At 31.6% G+C, this 19,262-nt stretch overlaps 2 protein-coding genes across 3 annotated transcripts in view; both read left to right on the top strand.

Annotated features, from left to right (window-relative positions):
- The first annotated feature begins 749 nt into the window (after nucleotides 1-749).
- On the top strand, nucleotides 750-11,886 carry LOC119607001 (alkaline phosphatase). 2 transcript variants are annotated; one of them, XM_037960691.1, is made up of 4 exons: nucleotides 750-840; nucleotides 9,831-10,392; nucleotides 10,454-11,576; nucleotides 11,648-11,886. In XM_037960691.1, exons 2-4 carry the CDS (start codon nucleotides 9,928-9,930, stop codon nucleotides 11,779-11,781), a joined length of 1,722 nt encoding a protein of 573 aa, XP_037816619.1. In that variant the 5' UTR covers nucleotides 750-840; nucleotides 9,831-9,927; the 3' UTR covers nucleotides 11,782-11,886. The 2 variants fall into 2 exon arrangements, with proteins under 2 accessions (XP_037816619.1, XP_037816620.1); XM_037960692.1 differs by lacking the exon at nucleotides 750-840 and adding an exon at nucleotides 7,601-7,709.
- A 6,038-nt stretch (nucleotides 11,887-17,924) lies between these two features.
- LOC119607009 overlaps nucleotides 17,925-19,262 on the top strand; it is a 39,549-nt gene continuing 38,211 nt past the window's right edge. Inside the window, exon 1 of the mRNA XM_037960702.1 lies at nucleotides 17,925-18,038. The gene's annotated coding sequence lies outside the window, so the exon portion shown is untranslated. The remainder of the gene's footprint in view (nucleotides 18,039-19,262) is intronic.

Here is a 19,262-nt window from a genome sequence, read left to right as displayed (position 1 = left end):
ATTCTAGCCTATAGTCTAGTCTATAGTCTAGTTTATAGTCTAGTCTATAGTCTAGACTATAGTCTAGTCTATAGTCTAGTCTATAGTCTAGTCTATAGTTTAGTCTATAGTCTAGTCTATAGTCTAGTCTATAGTCTAGTCTATATTTTTGTCTATAGTCTAGTCTATGGTCTAATCTATAGTCTAGTCTACAGTCTAGTCTATAGTCTAGTCTATTATGTAGTCTATAGTCTAGTCTATAGTCTAGTGTATAGTCTAGTATATAGTTTAGTCTGTAATCTAGTTGATAGTCTAATCTATACTCTAGTATTTAGCCTGTCTATAGTCTTTAATTAGTCTATATCCTGTACTTTATTTAAATCAATGGAATATAGTATATAGTATAGTGAATTATATTTTAGTCCACAGTCAGGACGAAAGATAAGTAGATGGTCTAGAATATAAACTTGACTATAGTCTAGTCTCTAGTCATTTCCCACCTCTGTCTTTTAACATATTTCAGCTTCTTTTAATTTAAACCAAAATAACACTAATTTTCTTTAAAACGCAAACTTTACAGACAAAGTCTTAAACATACATATTTATTAAAGAATAGTGAGAATTTTTCATTAAACATTTTACAAACATTTAACGTTTCATTTAAAAATAGTAAATGAAACTTTAAATATTTAAATAATACGAAACTGTTGCTAACAATAGGGGAATAAGAAAAAATCTGAATAAATATGAAAATTAAAATAAATAAATTTCTCTATTGCTGCTGTGGCTGCTGAGTGTATAAATAATTGTGAATTGCAAATAGAAAATTTAGTTGTTTATTTAAATTCCAGCTATAAAGAGGTAAATTGCGACGATAAAATTAAAAAAAAAAAAACAAAAGTATTAATAATAATTTATTAAAAAATTAATTTAATTAGTGCAAACAACCATAAAAATCATTATTTGTTAAAAAAATAATCACAATTAAGGTATGACGGACTGCTCAATGACTAACAGGAGATACTGTTAAAGCAGGGAATGCATATAACAATTTGAAGACTAGACAATTGAACAGATTATACTTCAAGTTCTGAATTCTTCTAGATTCTACTGTTTTTACTTTTCTTAATTAAATTTCACACCTTGAACAAAACGAGATTACATTTTATTTACACTTTTCGGAAGAACCTATTAACAAAAACAAAAACAAATATTATTTATGTAAATTAATTTTATTAAAAAAAGAGAGCTTGCAAATTAAAACAAACAAACATTTAAACAATAAAATCATATAAATATATTAGTGCACAGTGGTTTTGGAGAAACAGACCATTATTTCTCCGCAGCAGTGATTCAAGTTGATAAGTGCATTTTGAAAACTATAAATTATCTAAAATTTCACCCGACAATTTCATAATCAAATGGTTATACAAACTAGTTAAGGTAAAAGTTAGCAACTCAAGTCCTAGCTACTTGTCCCAACAAGTCTTCGACTACACTCTACAGTTAAAATGCGAGAATGTTAGATTAGTCAGAAGGTTTTAGACAACTACTCTAAAGGCCAAACTATAGTTAGACTGTAGTCAAGACTAAAGATCAGATTATAAACTAGACTATAGAGTAGCCTAGACGTTAGACTAAAATACAGACTAAACTAGAGACTAGACTATAGACTAAGTTATAGACTATAGACCAAACTAGAGAGTATACTAGACTATAGACAAAAGTACAGACTAAACTTGAGACTGAACTAGAGATTAGACTATAGACTAGACTAGACTATAGACTAAACTATAGACTAGACTATAGACTAGACTATAGACTAGACTAGACTATAGACTAGACTATAGACTAGACTAGACTATAGACTAGACTATAGACTAGACTAGACTATAGACTAGACTAGACTATAGACTAGACTAGACTACAAACTAGACTATAAACTAGACTATATACTAGACTATAGACTAGACTAGACTATAGACTAGACTATAGACTAGACTATAGACTAGACTATAGACTAGACTATAGACTAGACTATAGACTAGACTATAGACTAGACTATAGACTAGACTATAGACTAGACTATAGACTAGACTATAGACTAGACTATAGACTAGACTATAGACTAGACTAACTAGACTAGACTAGACTAGACCAGACTATAGACTAGACTATAGACCAGACTATATACTAGACTATAGACTAGACTATAGACTAGACTATAGACTAGACCATAGACTAAACTATAGACTAGACCATAGACTAAACTATAGACTAGACTGTAGACTAAACTTTAGACTAGACTATAGACTAGACTATTGACTAGACTATAGACTAGACTATATACTAGACTATAGACTAGACTATAGACTAGACTATAGACTAGACTATAGACTAGACTATAGACTAGACTATAGACTAGACTATAGACTAGACTATAGACTATACTATAGACTAGACTATAGACAAGACTATAGACTAGACTATAGACTAGACCAGTGTTGCTCAAACACATACCACCATAGATTACCATAGTTTTATTTGTGTTGGTAAAGCAGCAGAGAACAGAATTCAATTCAAAATAAAAGTATACGAATAAAATGACTACAAACTATAAAGTATATGCTAACTGTCAAATATTTATTACGGATTTTGACAGCCAGCGTATATCAAAGTCTATATATAAAAAACTGTCAACTGTTCTCTCATGTTCTCCTACATTAATTCGGCTTTCTCAAAATTTTGTTGTTGTATTTCTGTGTGTATTTGAAAAACGTCGCGCAGAGACCTCGCTTCGACAAGTGCTGATCAGCAACTGATTTGATTTTGTTTTTCAAGTTGAGAGAAAACCAACTGATATTGCTCATTATAAAAAGAAGAAGAATTAAACCTATAGTGTATGTGTACCAACTTAGCGTCAGCAGAATTTTCTTACCCTATCACGCGTGCTATGTAATGGCAATATTGAGCTCCTCTGGACTAGACTATAGACTAAACTATAGACTAGACTATAGACTAGGCTATAGACTACACTATAGACTAGACTATAGACTAGGCTATAGACTAGACTATAGACTAGACTATAGACTAGGCTATAGACTAGACTATAGACTAAACTTTAGACTAGACTAAACTATAGAGTAGGCTATATACTAGACTATAGACTAAACTATAGACTAGACTATAGACTAGACTATAGACTAGACTATAGACTAGACTATAGACTAGACTATAGACTAGGCTATAGACTAGACTATAGACTAAACTTTAGACTAGACTAAACTATAGAGTAGGCTATATACTAGACTATAGACTAAACTATAGACTAGACTATAGACTAGACTATAGACTAGACTATAGACTAGACTATAGACTAGACTATAGACTAGACTATAGACTAGACTATAGACTAGACTATAGACTAGGCTATATACTAAACTTTAGACTAGACTAAACTATAGAGTAGGCTATATACTAGACTATAGACTAAACTATAGACTAGACTATAGACTAGACTATAGACTAGACTATAGACTAAACTATAGACTAGACTATAGACTAGGCTATAGACTAGACTATAGACTAAACTTTAGACTAGACTAAACTATAGACTAGACTATAGACTAGGCTATAGACTAGACTATAGACTAGACTATAGACTAGGCTATAGACTAGACTATAGACTAGACTATAGACTAGGCTATAGACTAGACTATAGACTAGACTATAGACTAGACTATAGACTAGACTATAGACTAGACTATAGACTAGACTATAGACTAGACTATAGACTAGACTATAGACTAGACTATAGACTAGACTATAGACTAGACTATAGACTAGACTAGACTATAGACTAGACTATAGACTAGACTATAGACTAGACTATAGACTAGACTATAGACTAGACTATAGACTAGACTATAGACTAGACTATAGACTAGACTATAGACTAGACTAAAGACTAGACTATAGACTAGACTATAGACTAGACTATAGACTAGACTATAGGACTATAGACTAGACTATAGACTAGACTATAGACTAGACTATAGACTAGACTATAGACCTAGACTATAGACTAGCTATAGACTAGACTATAGACTAGACTATAGACTAGATCTATAGACTAGACTATAGACTAGACTATAGACTAGACTATAGACTAGACTATAGACTAGTCTATAGACTAGACTATAGACTAGAACTATAGACTAGACTATAGACTAGACTATAGACTAGACTATAGACTAGACTATAGACTAGACTATAGACTAGACCTATAGACTAGACTATAGACTAGGACTATAGACTAGACTATAGACTAGACTATAGACTAGACTATAGACTAGACTATAGACTAGACTATAGACTAGACTATAGACTAGGACTATAGACTAGACTATAGACTAGACTATAGACTAGACTATAGACTAGACTATAGACTAGACTATAGACTAGACTATAGACTAGACTATAGACTAGACTATAGACTAGACTATAGACTAGACTATAGACTAGACTATAGACTAGACTATAGACTAGACTATAGACTAGACTATAGACTAGACTATAGACTAGGACTATAGACTAGACTATGACTAGACTATAGACTAGACTATAGACTAGACTATAGACTAGACTATAGACTAGACTATAGACTAGACTATAGACTAGACTATAGACTAGACTATAGACTAGACTATAGACTAGACTATAGACTAGACTATAGACTAGACTATAGACTAGACTATAGACTAGACTATAGACTAGACTATAGACTAGACTATAGACTAGACTATAGACTAGACTATAGACTAGACTAGACTATAGACTAGACTATAGACTAGACTATAGACTAGACTATAGACTAGACTATAGACTAGACTAGACTATAGACTTAACTATAGACTAGACTATCTAGACAGTCTATAGTCGAGACTATAGTCAGTATATAGTCGAGACTATGTTCAGTCTATAGTCGAGACTATAGTCAGTCTATAGTCGAGACAATAGTCAGTCTATAGTCGAGACTATAGTCAGTCTATAGCCGAGACTGTAGTCAGTATATAGTCGAGACTATAGTCAGTCTATAGTCGAGTCAATATATAGTCAGTCTATAGTCAGTCTATAGTCAGTCTATAGTCGAGACTATAGTCAGTCTGTGGTCAGTCTATAGTCTAGACTATACTCTGTCAATAGTCAATCTATAGTCGAGGCTATAGTGAGTCTATAGTCGAGACTATAGTCAGTCTATAGTCGAGACTATAATCAGTCTATAGTCGAGACTATAGTCAGTCTGTAGTCGAGGATATAGTCAGTCTATAGTATAATCAGTCTATAGTCGAGACTATAGTCAGTCTATAGTCGAGACTATAGTCTGTATATAGTCGAAACTATAGTCAGTTTTTAGTCATTCTATAGTCGAGACTAATGTCAGTCTATAGTCGAGACTATAGTCAGTCTACTGTCGAGACTATAGTCAGTCTATAGTCGAGACTGTAGTAAGTCTATAGTCGAGGCTATAGTGAGTCTATAATCGAGACTATAGTCAGTCTATAGTCGAGACTACAGTCTAGACTAGTCTAGACTATAGTCAGTCTTTAGCCGATACTATAGTCAGTCTATAGCCGAGGCTATAGTCAGTATATAGTCGAGACTATAGTCAGTCTATAGTCGAGACTATAGTGATTCTATAGTCGAGACTATAGTCGGTCTATAGTCGAGACTATAGTCAGTCTATAGTCGAGACTATAGTCAGTCTATAGTCGAGACTATAGTCAGTCTATAGTAAAGACTGTAGTCAGTCTATAGTCGAGACTATAGTCAGTCTATAGTCGAGACTATAGTAAGTCTATAGTCGAGACTATAGTCAGTCTATAGTCGAGACTATAGTCAGTCTATAGTCGAGACTATAGTCAGTCTATAGTCGAGACTATAGTCATTCTATAGTAGAGACTATAGTCAGTCTATAGTCGAGACTATAGTAAGTCTATAGTCGAGACTATAGTCAGTCTATAGTCGAGACTATGGTCAGTCTATAGTTGAGACTACAGTCAGTCTATAGTCCAGACTATAGTCAGTCTATAGCCGTGACTATATTCAGTCTATAGTCGAGACTATAGTCAGTCTATAGTCTGTCTATAGTCGATACTATAGTCGTTCTATAGTCGAGACTATAGTCAGTCTATAGTCGAGACTATAGTCAGTCTATAGTCAAGACTGTAGTCAGTCTATAGTCGAGACTATAGTCATTCTATAGTAGAGACTATAGTCAGTCTATAGTCGAGACTATAGTCAGTCTATAGTCGAGACTATAGTAAGTCTATAGTCGAGACTATAGTAAGTCTATAGTCGAGACTATAGTCAGTCTATAGTCGAGACTATAGTCAGTCTATAGTCGAGACTATAGTCAGTCTATAGTCAAGACTGTAGTCAGTCTATAGTCGAGACTATAGTCATTCTATAGTAGAGACTATAGTCAGTCTATAGTCGAGACTATAGTCAGTCTATAGTCGAGACTATGGTCAGTCTATAGTTGAGACTACAGTCAGTCTATAGTCCAGACTATAGTCAGTCTATAGCCGTGACTATATTCAGTCTATAGTCGAGACTATAGTCAGTCTATAGTCTGTCTATAGTCGTTACTATAGTCGTTCTATAGTCGAGACTATAGTCAGTCTATAGTCGAGACTATAGTCAGTCTATAGTCGAGACTATAGTCAGTCTATAGTCGAGACTATAGTCAGTCTATAGTCGAGACTATAGTCAGTCTATAGTCGAGACTATAGTCAGTCTATAGTCGAGAATTTAGTCGGTCTATAGTCGAGAATTTAGTCAGTCTATAGTCGAGACTACAGTAAGTGTATTGTCGAGACAATAGTCAGTCTATAGTAGAGACTATAGTCAGTCTATAGTAGAGACTATAGTCAGTCTATAGTCGAGACTATAGTCAGTCTATAGTCGAGATTATAGTCAGTCTATAGTCAAGACTATAATCAGTCTATAGTCGAGACTATAGTTAGTCTATAGTCAGTCTATATCCGAGATTATATTCAGTCTATAGTCGAGACTATAGTCCAGACTTTATGCTGTGCAGACTATAGGTCATACAAAATTCGTCTAACTCCTCTCGATTCTCAAATAAAACGTAGCCCAAAGGTATCACTTAATTATTGATTTTTTCCACTAACACACAATTTGCTTTGTTTTATCTCATTCATTTAGTTATTTTTATTTATTTTTTTTTTTTTTTTTGTTATAATGAAACTCAATAAAACAAACATTTGATTAGATTTAATAACGCGTCAGCTAAATTATTTAAAGAAGAAAAGAAACAGTGCAAAATTTATATTTAAAAAAAAATTGTTGTTAAAGCCACTCAAGTGGTCTTTCGAACTCTTAAATTTTGTTATTTAAGGGAACTTCTATAAAATCCACCATATTGATTTGCACACCGATTTCATTCATTATTAAATCAAATAATTTGTTGAAAACAATTATTCGCTATACTTAACGTTTTTTAAACTTTTTTTTTACAAAATTTACTTTAGTTTATAACAGTCATAACGTGAGATAATACAGTTAATGTTTTTTTTGTTTGTGGCGGTTAAAAAGAGATTACGAGTTTTTTGATTGTTTGTTTTTACTAGAGTTTTAAAGAGTTGAAAGTGCTTTAAGAGTTCAGTTTGCTTTTGCTGGAGTTTGAAATTACACACGCTTAAATGGTACGGAAGTTCTTTTTCTTGTTAATTGCATTAGTGATTTCTGTACTTTTTTTAATTTTTGTGTAAATGATAAAGTAAATTGTTTAACAAAGTATTTAAGTGTTTTAACACGTGCTTAATTACTTAAAAATTTAAAAAGCAAAAGATTTGAGATTAATTAATCAGTGTGAAAGTGTAATGTTGTCAATCATTAATAAATATTTAATGAATTATTTATCGTTTTTTGTTTCAATTGTTTAAAGGAGAATTTAACTTTATTGTGTTAATAAATTTTATTGATTTTTAAGCCATAAATAGGTCAAGTTTATGGAAAGAGTGGAAACATTGGTGGATTTGTTTTAGTTTTATCACAGCTCTCTCTCTCTCTCAGACCTAACTAGAACTAGAAAATACTAGACTAAAGACTAGACTATAGATTAGACTATAGACTGGACTATAGACTAGACTATAGATTAGACTATAGACTGGACTATAGACTAGACTATAGACTAGACTATAGACTAGACTATAGACTAGACTATAGACTAGACTATAGACTAGACTATAGACTAGACTATAGATTAGACTATAGACTAGACTAAAGACCAGACTATAGACTAGACTATAGAATAGACTATAGACTTGACTATAGACTAGACTATAGACTAGACTATAGGCTAGACAATATACTAGACTATAGACTAGATTATAGACTATACTATAGACTAGACTATAGACAAGACTATAGACTAGACTATAGACTAGACTATAGACAAGACTATAGACTAGACTATAGACTAGAATTTAGACTATACTATAGACTAGACTATAAACCAGAATATAGACTAGACTATAGACTAGACTATAAACTAGAATATACACTAGACTAGACTATAAACTAGACTATAGACTAGACTATAGACTATACTATAGACTAGACTATAGACTATACTATAGACTAGACTATAGACTAGACTATAGACTAGACTATAGACTAGACTATAGACTAGACTATAGACTAGACTATACTAGACTATAGACTATAGACTAGACTATAGAATAGACTACTAGACTAGACTAGACTATAGACTAGACTATAGACTAGACTATAGACTAGACTATAGACTAGACTATAGACTAGACTATAGACTAAACTATAGACTAAACTATAGACGAGACTACAGAGTATACTATATACTAGACTATATACTAGACTATAGACTAGACTATAGACTAGAGTATAGACTAAAGTATAGACTAGACTATAAACTAGACTATAAACTAGACTATAAACTAGACCATAGACTAGACTATAGCCTAGACTAAACTATAGACTTTACTATAGACTAGACTATAGTCGGGACTATAGTTGAGTCTATAGTCGGGACTATAGTTGAGTCTATAGTCTGGACTATAGTTTAGTCTATAGTCTAAGCTATAGTCTAGTATATATTCTAATCTATAGTCAAGTCTATAATCTAGTCTATAGTCTATTCTATAGTTTAATCTATAGTCTGATAAATAGTCTTGAATGTAATCCAATCTAGTCTATAATCGGAACTATAGTCTAGTGTATAGCCTGTGTTACAGTTTATTCTATATACTGGACTATAGTTTGGTCTATAGTCCGGACTATCAGTTAGTCTATTGCCCGATCTATTAGTCTATAGCTGAACTATTAATTAGTATATAGTCTCGACTACAATCCGTAGTCTGGACCATAGTCTAGGCTATAGTCGAGACTATCGTCTAGTACATATTGTATACTACAGTCTAGTATATATTGTGGACTATAGACTAGTCTATATTCTAGACTATAGCCCACTTGTCTAGTAAACTCAAATATACCGAACAAGACTTGGAAGAGCTATTTAACAGCTTTATAAATTTGTTGATTTTTAAGTACAAATAAAAAAATTTTACTTAATTATAAATAACTTAAGTAATCTTTAACATGCTATCAATTTTAACAAATTTAGAATCTAAATTTTTTATTTAAAAAGACGAGAGATATCATCAGTTATATAGTCAAAACATCATAAAGATAAAGTACATTTCTTTCAAATTGAAACAAATAATGATATATGTACAACTGTTGCGCTTTGTGTAAATTTCTCTAACAAAATTCTTATCTTATTTTAGAAAGAAATATTGTTTTAAAAAAATTTACTGGACTAAGTAGTTAGTGTTCGGAAAACTTTTAAACACTCTAGACTTTAGAAGGGAAATATAAAACAAAATGACAGATCGCAAGCGAATAACGGAATCCAACAGTACTGTGGAAATGGATAGCTATAGTCAAGGCTGTAGCAGCAGTGACTTTAAGCTGAAGAAGAAACCTGTATATAAATCCAAAATCTTTATAATAGCCGTATCATTCTCGGCCATTCTGCTGGTGGTCATGACAGTGGGTTTTGTTATACATCATACCATTAATGCTAATCATCCGATTAATGGTTTAATGGAAGAGGCTAGTGCCTTGGTAATGAGTCTGCCAGAGGCCCAACAGGAATGGTTTGAACGCGGCACCTTGGAGTTGCAAAAGGCTTTGAATCGTAAACGTAATAAGAGAAGAGCTAAAAATGTTATATTGTTTGTGGGCGATGGTATGGGTCCGAATACGGTAACAGCTGCTAGGATAATGGGCTTCTCCGAGGAGGGTTTAATGTCCTGGGAAGAATTTCCCGATATGGGTTTGTTAAAGGTAAGTTTAATGGTGTAATAAACAAGATTTGTATAGCTCTGTAATAGTAGAACATTTTCAGACCTATTGCGCTAATAAGCAAGTTCCCGACTCCTTTTCCACCGCCACTGCTTTATTCTCGGGTGTTAAGGTTAATTACGAGACAGGTGGTGTGGATGCCAGCGTTAATTTGGGCAATTGTTCGGCTTCTTTGAATGTGGATCATCAGGTTAATTCTATATTAAAATGGGCTCAAGATGATGGCATGTTAACGGGTTTTGTTACCAATACTAGAGTTACCCATGCCACTCCGGCCGCTTTATATGCTCATACCCCCGATCGTCGCTGGGAATGTGAACAAAAAATGCCGGCCGAAGCCCATAATGAGGGTTGTAAAGATATTGCACGTCAGTTGATAGAAGATTTGACGGGTCAAAGCATTAATGTCATAATGGGTGGTGGTCGTCAAATGTTGGTTTCCAATGTCTCGGATACACCTCTAGATCCCATCGATACTTGGGCCTGTAAGTCTAACGATGGTCGTGATTTAATACAAGAATGGTCTAACATTAAAGCTCAACGTGATCAGCCTCATGTAGTGGCCCAAAATACGGGCGAACTGGAAGCCATTAATCCCTCGGAAGTGGACTATATATTGGGTATTTTTGCCAATGGTCATTTGAAATTTGACTTTGAACGTGATACCACCCCCGCCGGCATGCCTTCTCTTAAACAAATGGTTTTGAAAGCCTTGGAATTTTTCAAAACTAAAGATGAACGTTTTCTATTGGTGGTAGAGGGTGGCATGATTGATCAGGCCCATCATAGGGGTACCGCCCGTAAAGCCTTAAATGAGGTTTTAGCTTTCAATGAGGCCATCAATGCTAGTGTTCAATATTTGGGTGATAAATTGGAAGATACTTTGGTTATAGTCACTGCTGATCATGCTCACACCTTAACCATTAATGGTCATGCTCCCAAAGGTGCCGATATTTTGGGTGTTGCTGGCAAATCCAAGACTGAAGGAACTCCCTATACTACTTTGACCTATGGCACTACCTATAAGGGTTTCCAGCCAGATGCTAATGGTTTAAGAAAAGATCCCACTCTGCAGGATACCACCGATTGGGAGTATACGCAACAGGGCGCGGTAAATACCGATGAAAATTATCATGGTGGCAGTGATGTAACCATACATTCAGCGGGTAAGTGAAAAATCTTACAGCCACTGGAAGGGCTTTTCTTTTTAATCGTCTTTCATTATTTTACTTTCCAGGCGCCATGTCTTATCTCTTCCACGGCGTTCATGAACAATCTTACGTAGCCCATGCCATCTCGTATGCTTTGCGCATAGGCCGCTTCCGTGATAGTTCCATTGCTGAATCTTTAGCTGATATGTTTCCTTTGTAATAACTTCAAGACCCCCTTTAGAAAATAGAAAAAAATCATTCAAGAAACTCTTTACGAATTATCTCAATCTATGTGATATTAAAGTGCAATAGCTTTTTATAAAAAAAAGAATTTCGCATTTTGGAAGACAAACTAAATAGCGGTTTATGCCACAGACTTATTTAAAGTCATTTAGCTATTTGAAAATTCTAATTCAGCTGCTAATAATTAAATTCAGCTACATTTACGGCAATTCAGCTGAAGAAAACTCCATTCAATTTAAATATTTTAATGGTTATATTATAAGTTAAGGTAAAAAATTTCTATTCAGCTATTAAAAGTGCTATTCAGCAAACTTTAAAAAAGAAATTTTGTAATTTTAAGCAATTCAGCTACTTCAAAGTCAATTCAGCTGGCTCAAATCTGTTATATATTGTAAAATATGATAAAATATATTTAACATTTTAACAACAATTATAATTAAGCTGCTAAAATTTAAATTCAGCTACTCAAAGCATAATTCAGCTAAAGAAAATTCTATTAAATATAAAGTTTTTAAGGATTTTATTATAAATTTATATAAACAGTTTCCATGCAGCTATTAAAAATGCTATTCAGAAAGCTTTAAAGAAGAAATTTCCTAATTATAATTATATAAGACTATAGACTAGACTATAGGCTAGACTATAGGCTAGACTATAGACTAGACTATAGACTAGACTATAGACTAGACTATAGACTAGACTATAGACTAGACTATAGACTAGACTATAGACTAGACTATAGACTAGACTATAGACTAGACTATAGACTAGACTATTGACTAAACTATAGACTAGACTATAGACTAGACTATAGACTAGACTATAGACTAGACTATAGACTAGACTATAGACTAGATTATAGACTAGACTATAGACTAGACTATAGACTAGACTATAGACTAGACTATAGACTAGACTATAGACTAGACTATAGACTAGACTATAGACTAGACTATAGACTAGACTATAGACTAGACTATAGACTAGACTATAGACTAGACTATAGACTAGACTATAGACTAGACTATAGACTAGACTATAGACTAGACTATAGACTAGACTATAGACTAGACTATAGACTAGACTATAGACTAGACTATAGACTAGACTATAGACTAGACTATAGACTAGACTATAGACTAGACTATAGACTAGACTATAGACTAGACTATAGACTAGACTATAGACTAGACTATAGGACTAGACTATAGACTAGACTATAGACTAGACTATAGACTAGACTATAGACTAGACTATAGACTAGACTATAGACTAGACTATAGACTAGACTATAGACTAGACTATAGACTATAGACTAGACTATAGACTAGACTATAGACTAGACTATAGACTAGACTATAGACTAGACTATAGACTAGACTATAGACTAGACTATAGACTAGACTATAGACTAGACTAGACTATAGACTAGACTATAGACTAGACTATAGACTAGACTATAGACTAGACTATAGACTAGACTATAGACTAGACTATAGACTAGACTATAGACTAGACTATAGACTAGACTATAGACTAGACTATAGACTAGACTATAGACTAGACTATAGACTAGACTATAGTCCAGACTATAGACTAGACTATAGTCCAGACTATAGACTAGACTATCGTCCAGACTATAGACTAGACTATAGTCCAGACTATAGACTAGACTATAGTCCAGACTATAGACTAGACTATAGTCCAGACTATAGACTAGACTATAGACTAGACTATCGTCCAGACTATAGCCTAGACTATAGACTAGACTATAGACCAGACTATAGACTAGACTATAGTCCAGACTATAGACTAGACTATCGTCCAGACTATAGCCTAGACTATAGACTTGACTATAGTACAGACTATAGACTAAACTATAATCCAGGTTATAGACTAGACTATAATCCAGGCTATGGACTAGACTATAGTGCAGACTATAGACTAGACTATAGTCCAGACTATAGACTAGACTATAGTCCAGACTGTAGACTAGAGTATGGTCCAGATTATAGTCCAGGCTATAGACTATAGTGCAGACTATAGACTAGACTATAATGCAGACTATAGACTAGATTATAGTCCAGACTATAGACCATACTATGGACTAGATTATAGTTCAGACAATAGACTAGTTTATAGTCCAGACTATAGACTAGACTAGTCCGCTATAGTCGGAATCTTAAACTGGTCTATTATCCAGTCTACATTCTAGACACATTTCTCGCTGGGATTAAATTTTGATGATCTCATCGCAAATGCATTTTTATAGAAAATTCTCTTGAGAGACTAACGTACTAGAGATAATTATTCTCAAATGTTTAATTTAGATCTAAGGCTTCCTCATAATATTTTGTAAATTCCCCCAATAACTTTTCGCAAAAGCATATAATATATTTTACTCCAAGAAATACAATCTGTTATTTTTTGCAAATAATTTTATAACAACAAATATTTGATAATTTGTTTATTTAAACAAAAAAATAATCAAAATTTTGATTAGTGACCCCTTAAGGTCGCATTCAAAAAAATGTCCCAAATGAAAGAATGCCATTCTAAATTTAGTATATTTTTAACACGTCTAACATAAACATGCAGGTTTTAAAATTATTCAAATTTTTACTTTTGCAAGTGTTCATATTTAAACAAATTGAAAATGTTTTTACACAAAATTATATACAAAATATCTTATTACTACACTATTCGAACAGTCCCTTTAAGTGGGAAAATAAATTTAAAGACTATACCAGCATTATTCTGAATGAAGAATTGGTCCAAGCATTAAATGAACAGCAGGAACCCCTGGCGGATGTGCAAACTGTATATAATAAAGCTTTGAGTAAGATGTATGAACAAATTTCGGCACCAGATTTAGTGAAATTACTGTGGAAAATCTATTTGAAATATGATGTAAAAAGTTTTATCAGCATGACTCGAGCCCAATTGGCTTTATATTGGCGTTATAGATTGGATCAGATGCAAGAACCGTATTATGTTTTATTGGCATCGCATTGCTTCTATCGAATAAAAAATGATGTCTTTTTCACACGACTCCCCGGCAATACCCAACATTTGCTGAATGTTACCCTAAAAAGTCTACCCTCTTCTTTGCAATATCTATTTGGTCACTCCGAACTGTGCCTCAGTAATGATCACTACTTCGAGGTAATCCATTCTACGGCGGCTCATAAACTCAATGGTGATATAAATCAGGTGTTAAGCACTAAATGGGATAGAATTAATGCTGCATTTATGAGTCCCTTGGAGATCATATTCGAGGAAACTGAAGAAGATAATTTATCCGATTTGAATGTGGCCTTAAGAGGTAAAAATTTCCAGGGATATTTTCATAGATTACCGGAGTATGGTGATAAAATTGGTGCCAACAGTACCCGCAGAAGAGAATTGAAAAATTTCCTTTGGTCACTGGAACTGGTGGATGATAATCGTTTGATTTTTAGACAGGATGATTATTTGCTGTGTCGTCAAGATGCAGGCCTGGTTTTTGCTCTAAAAGAGAAAACTATTTATGATAGTGAATGTCAGTGGACGGCGGGAGAATGTATATCTCCCATTACTTTAGATAGTTTAAGAAATAAGGATACAATTCCAAATAGAAGTTTTTCTTTATTTTGAATATATTTAAGCAATAAAGTGTATTATAAACAAAAAGAAATTCATCCTTTAAAGCTTGCTGAATAGCATTTTTAAAAGCTGAATTGAAAGTTTGTACATAAATTTATAATAAAAATACTGAAATCTTTAAGTTTTAAAAATTTCTCTTCGGCTGAATTGCTTTAAAAGCAGCTGAATTGCAATTTTTTAAACAGAAAACTATAAATCTATTTATTTTTCATTTTTTCATCAGCTGAATTGCTATTTTTGCAACTGAATTTCATAAATTTCTTAAGTTTTCTTCTGCTGAATTGCTAATAAACCAGCTGAATTGCTAATAAAGTAACTATTTTAAAAGAATGTGAAATTTTACTTAAGAAAAGTCTAGCTGAATTGTAATATTAGTCGTTGATTTGCATTTTATACCACTTTAAAGCTTATAATAAAGAAATACATTCTTTAAAGTCTGCTGAATAGCATTGTTAACAGCTGAATAGAAAATGTTTCTATAAATTTATAATAAAAACACAAAAATCTGTAAATTTAATGAATTTTTCTTCAGCTGAATTGCTTGAAAAGTAGCTGAATTACAATCTTTGTTAAAAAATTTCACAAATCTGATCATATTTTATAATATAGGCTAAATTTGAAACAGCTGAATTGCATTTTAAGTAGCTGAATTGTTTCAAATAACTAAATTACTTCTTTAAAGATAGCTGAATAGCATTTTAAGTAGCTGAATTGCTTATAATAACTAAATTACTTCTTTTAAGTTAGCTGAATAGCATTTTTAGTAGCTGAATTACAAATTTTTGTATAAATTTGCAATAAAAACACTAAAATCTTTAAATTTAATAAATTTGTATTCTGCTGAATTGTTTTGAAAGTAGCTGAATTACAATTTTTGTTACAAAAATCATTTAATCTCAACATATTTTAGCTGAATTCTTAATATAACATTATACATTTGCTGAATTCCTTATAAGACAGCTGAATTAAAGGAAAATGGAATTTTCTCAAAGAAAAGTTTAGCTGAATTGTAATTTTCATTACAGATTTCCATTTTGCTGTAGCTGAATTGCTTATAATTACGAAATTTATTCTTAGTTCATCATTTTCGTAGAGTTTCTTCAATTCAAAATTTCAGTATAACAGTTTTCTTCGAAGTAAATTTTCAATATAACTTTTTTTCAATGGAAATTTAAGAAAACATTCTGTTTAAGTTTTTTTTCTCTAAAAAATTCGTATAACAGTTTTCCAAAAATTTTTATATACAAATATTTACAGTATAATAGTTTTTCCCGTTCAAAAATTACAGTATAACACTTTTTTATACAAAATATTGTTTGTATAACAGTTTTGTTTCAAAAGAAAGTTATAGAAATTATACAGTATAACAGCTTTTCCATTGAAATTTTTGTATAACAGTTTTTTGTAAAGAAAATTTTATAAAATTTTGTGTATAACAGTTTTTTCTCAAGATTTTTTACGAAAGTGTTCATCATAACAATTTTATCTTTAAAACACTTACAGTATAACAGTTTTCTATAGAAAATTCTTAATTTGTTTGCAATAGAAATTAAATATTTTAGTATAAAAGTTTAAAACAAATCTGTATAACAGTTTTCTATAGAAAATTCTCTTTCACTTTTTCCGTAGAATATTCGCAGTGTTCTAAATTTAATAGCTTTTTAATCTTCAGTATAACAGTTTTTTTTTCTAAAAAAAATATTTTATCTACAGAACACTTTTAGTATAATAGTTTTCTTTTGAAAATTTTCAATATAACAGTTTTTTCCATAAAAAATTCTGAGTATAACTGTTTTCCAATGGAAAGCTTTCAGTATAACAACTTTTTGTGTAGATAATCTTTAGTATAACAATTTTTCTATAGAAAAGTCTAATGACAACAGCAATGTCTACAAAACAATTGTCTAATTAATAGTTTAGTATAAGAGTATCTTAAGAATATATTCAGTATAACAGTTTTCTTTAAGAAATTCCCTTATAACAGTTTTTTGGTAGAACATTTTCTATATAATAGTTTTTTTTCAATAATAGTTTTAAAATCTTTGACGTATAACAGTTTTCTTTAGGGAAAACAGAATGAAATTAAACATTTTCTTTATGTAGAAAGTTTTCTGTATAACAGTTTTTAATCGTATAACAGTTTTTCTTTTATTAAACCTATTTACCAATTTTAAACGTTTTGTAACGTTACGTTGGCGTTTCTTTGTATTGTACAGAAAAAAATCGCTAGAATTGAGTATTAAGTAGCTTTTCCAACCGCTAAATTGTTTATTAAATCTCTACAATAGTGAGAAAACCCGCTACATTACCACCAAATTGCTGTCATAAGATGAAATACATAGAAGCGAAACTTTGCCAAACAAATGTCAAAAAGTTTGTAAATAAGAAAGTGTTGGTAAAAATTACCTTAAGAAAACAAAAACAACTCGTGTAGGTGTGTTTCAGGGAATTTTATAAAGTGTTTTTTTAGCCAAAGTTTCGCTTCTATAGATATTCTTCTTTAGCTCTCTCGGCTGGCTGCCATTAGAAAAAAAACAGTTGTTCTTTAAAATCGAGTGAGTGCAGATTAGTCACTTGTTATTTGTTAGGGTGAATAAAATTTTTGTTTTGTAATAAATTAAAGAAAACTAGAAAAAATAAATACAACAAACTTAAACTAATGAATATTTAAAACAAACAAATAATAAACAAATTTGTGTTTAGCAAAGTGTTGTTGTTGTTATTGTGTTTTAAAAATGGCAAATAATCAAAATTCCAATGAATCATTTAATAATTTATTGCGCCGGCAAAGCTTTGAGTTTTAAACAAATAAAAATTTACAAATAATTAAAAATTTTACAGAAACATAAAAAACAGAGCAAAAATTAGCCAGAAGTTATAACAAAAAGCTAATAAAAAAGAAACAAAAGCAAAAGTGTGTTACAATTTATTAGTTAATAACTAAATCATAACAATATTCTTCAGTGATTTTTGCAAAGATTGCCTCATAAAAATGTTTTTCTTAAGATTTTTTTTGTAGCCCCAAAAATTTTATAAAGCAGAAAAATGCATGACATAACCGGTCGTTCGGTCGATCACTGGATTCTTTAGTGTTGTTGTTGTTGTTTTAGTTACTGTGCTCCATCATCATAGCTGTTTAGTGTTTGGGTGTAATTGTTTTTTAATATTATTAAACAAGTTGTTTTTGTATTTTATTACTTTTTTTTTATTTCAAGTAAATTTAATTTTCTCAAAAGAAGTCATGTGATATTTTTACTATTACTTTATTAAAATTCTTCTACTATTTTATACAAATTATTATTATTACCCAATTTATTTTATTAGTTAACTCGGTTTCTTTTCCCTTGAAATACTTATAGTTTTTTCTTGTACAATATGTTGTTTTTTTTATTACAAATGCCGCTTTTGACCTACTTTTTTCGTCTTTATTTTTTGGTTAATGTCATTCATTTTGTTCTTGTAATAGTAATAAACAATGTTTGTTGCAATTAGTTTTTTGGTTTTGTTGTTATGTTTTATGCTTTTTATCATAATTTTAATGTTGATTTTATCAATTCTCTCTGGGTATGTTACGGTTCCCCCTTTGCACCCGCACAATAAAGTGTGTTCAAAAAGTGTTGTCACTTAAGCTGCTGAAAAAACGACAATTATGAAGAAAAAATCGCTAATAAATCGTTAATAGATAGATAGATAGATAGATAGATAGATAGATAGATAGATAGATAGATAGATAGATAGATAGATAGATAGATAGATAGATAGATAGATAGATAGGATAAGATAGTAGATTATTAGATAGATAGTAGATCGAAG

This window comes from Lucilia sericata, unplaced genomic scaffold, assembly GCF_015586225.1.
Source record: "Lucilia sericata isolate MDLA Ls3-8-SP2 unplaced genomic scaffold, ASM1558622v1 Contig000644F_arrow, whole genome shotgun sequence".
NCBI lineage: Eukaryota > Metazoa > Arthropoda > Insecta > Diptera > Calliphoridae > Lucilia > Lucilia sericata.
The sequence above is the reverse complement of the archived record's forward strand: the minus strand, read 5'-3'. Positions and strand labels throughout refer to the sequence as shown.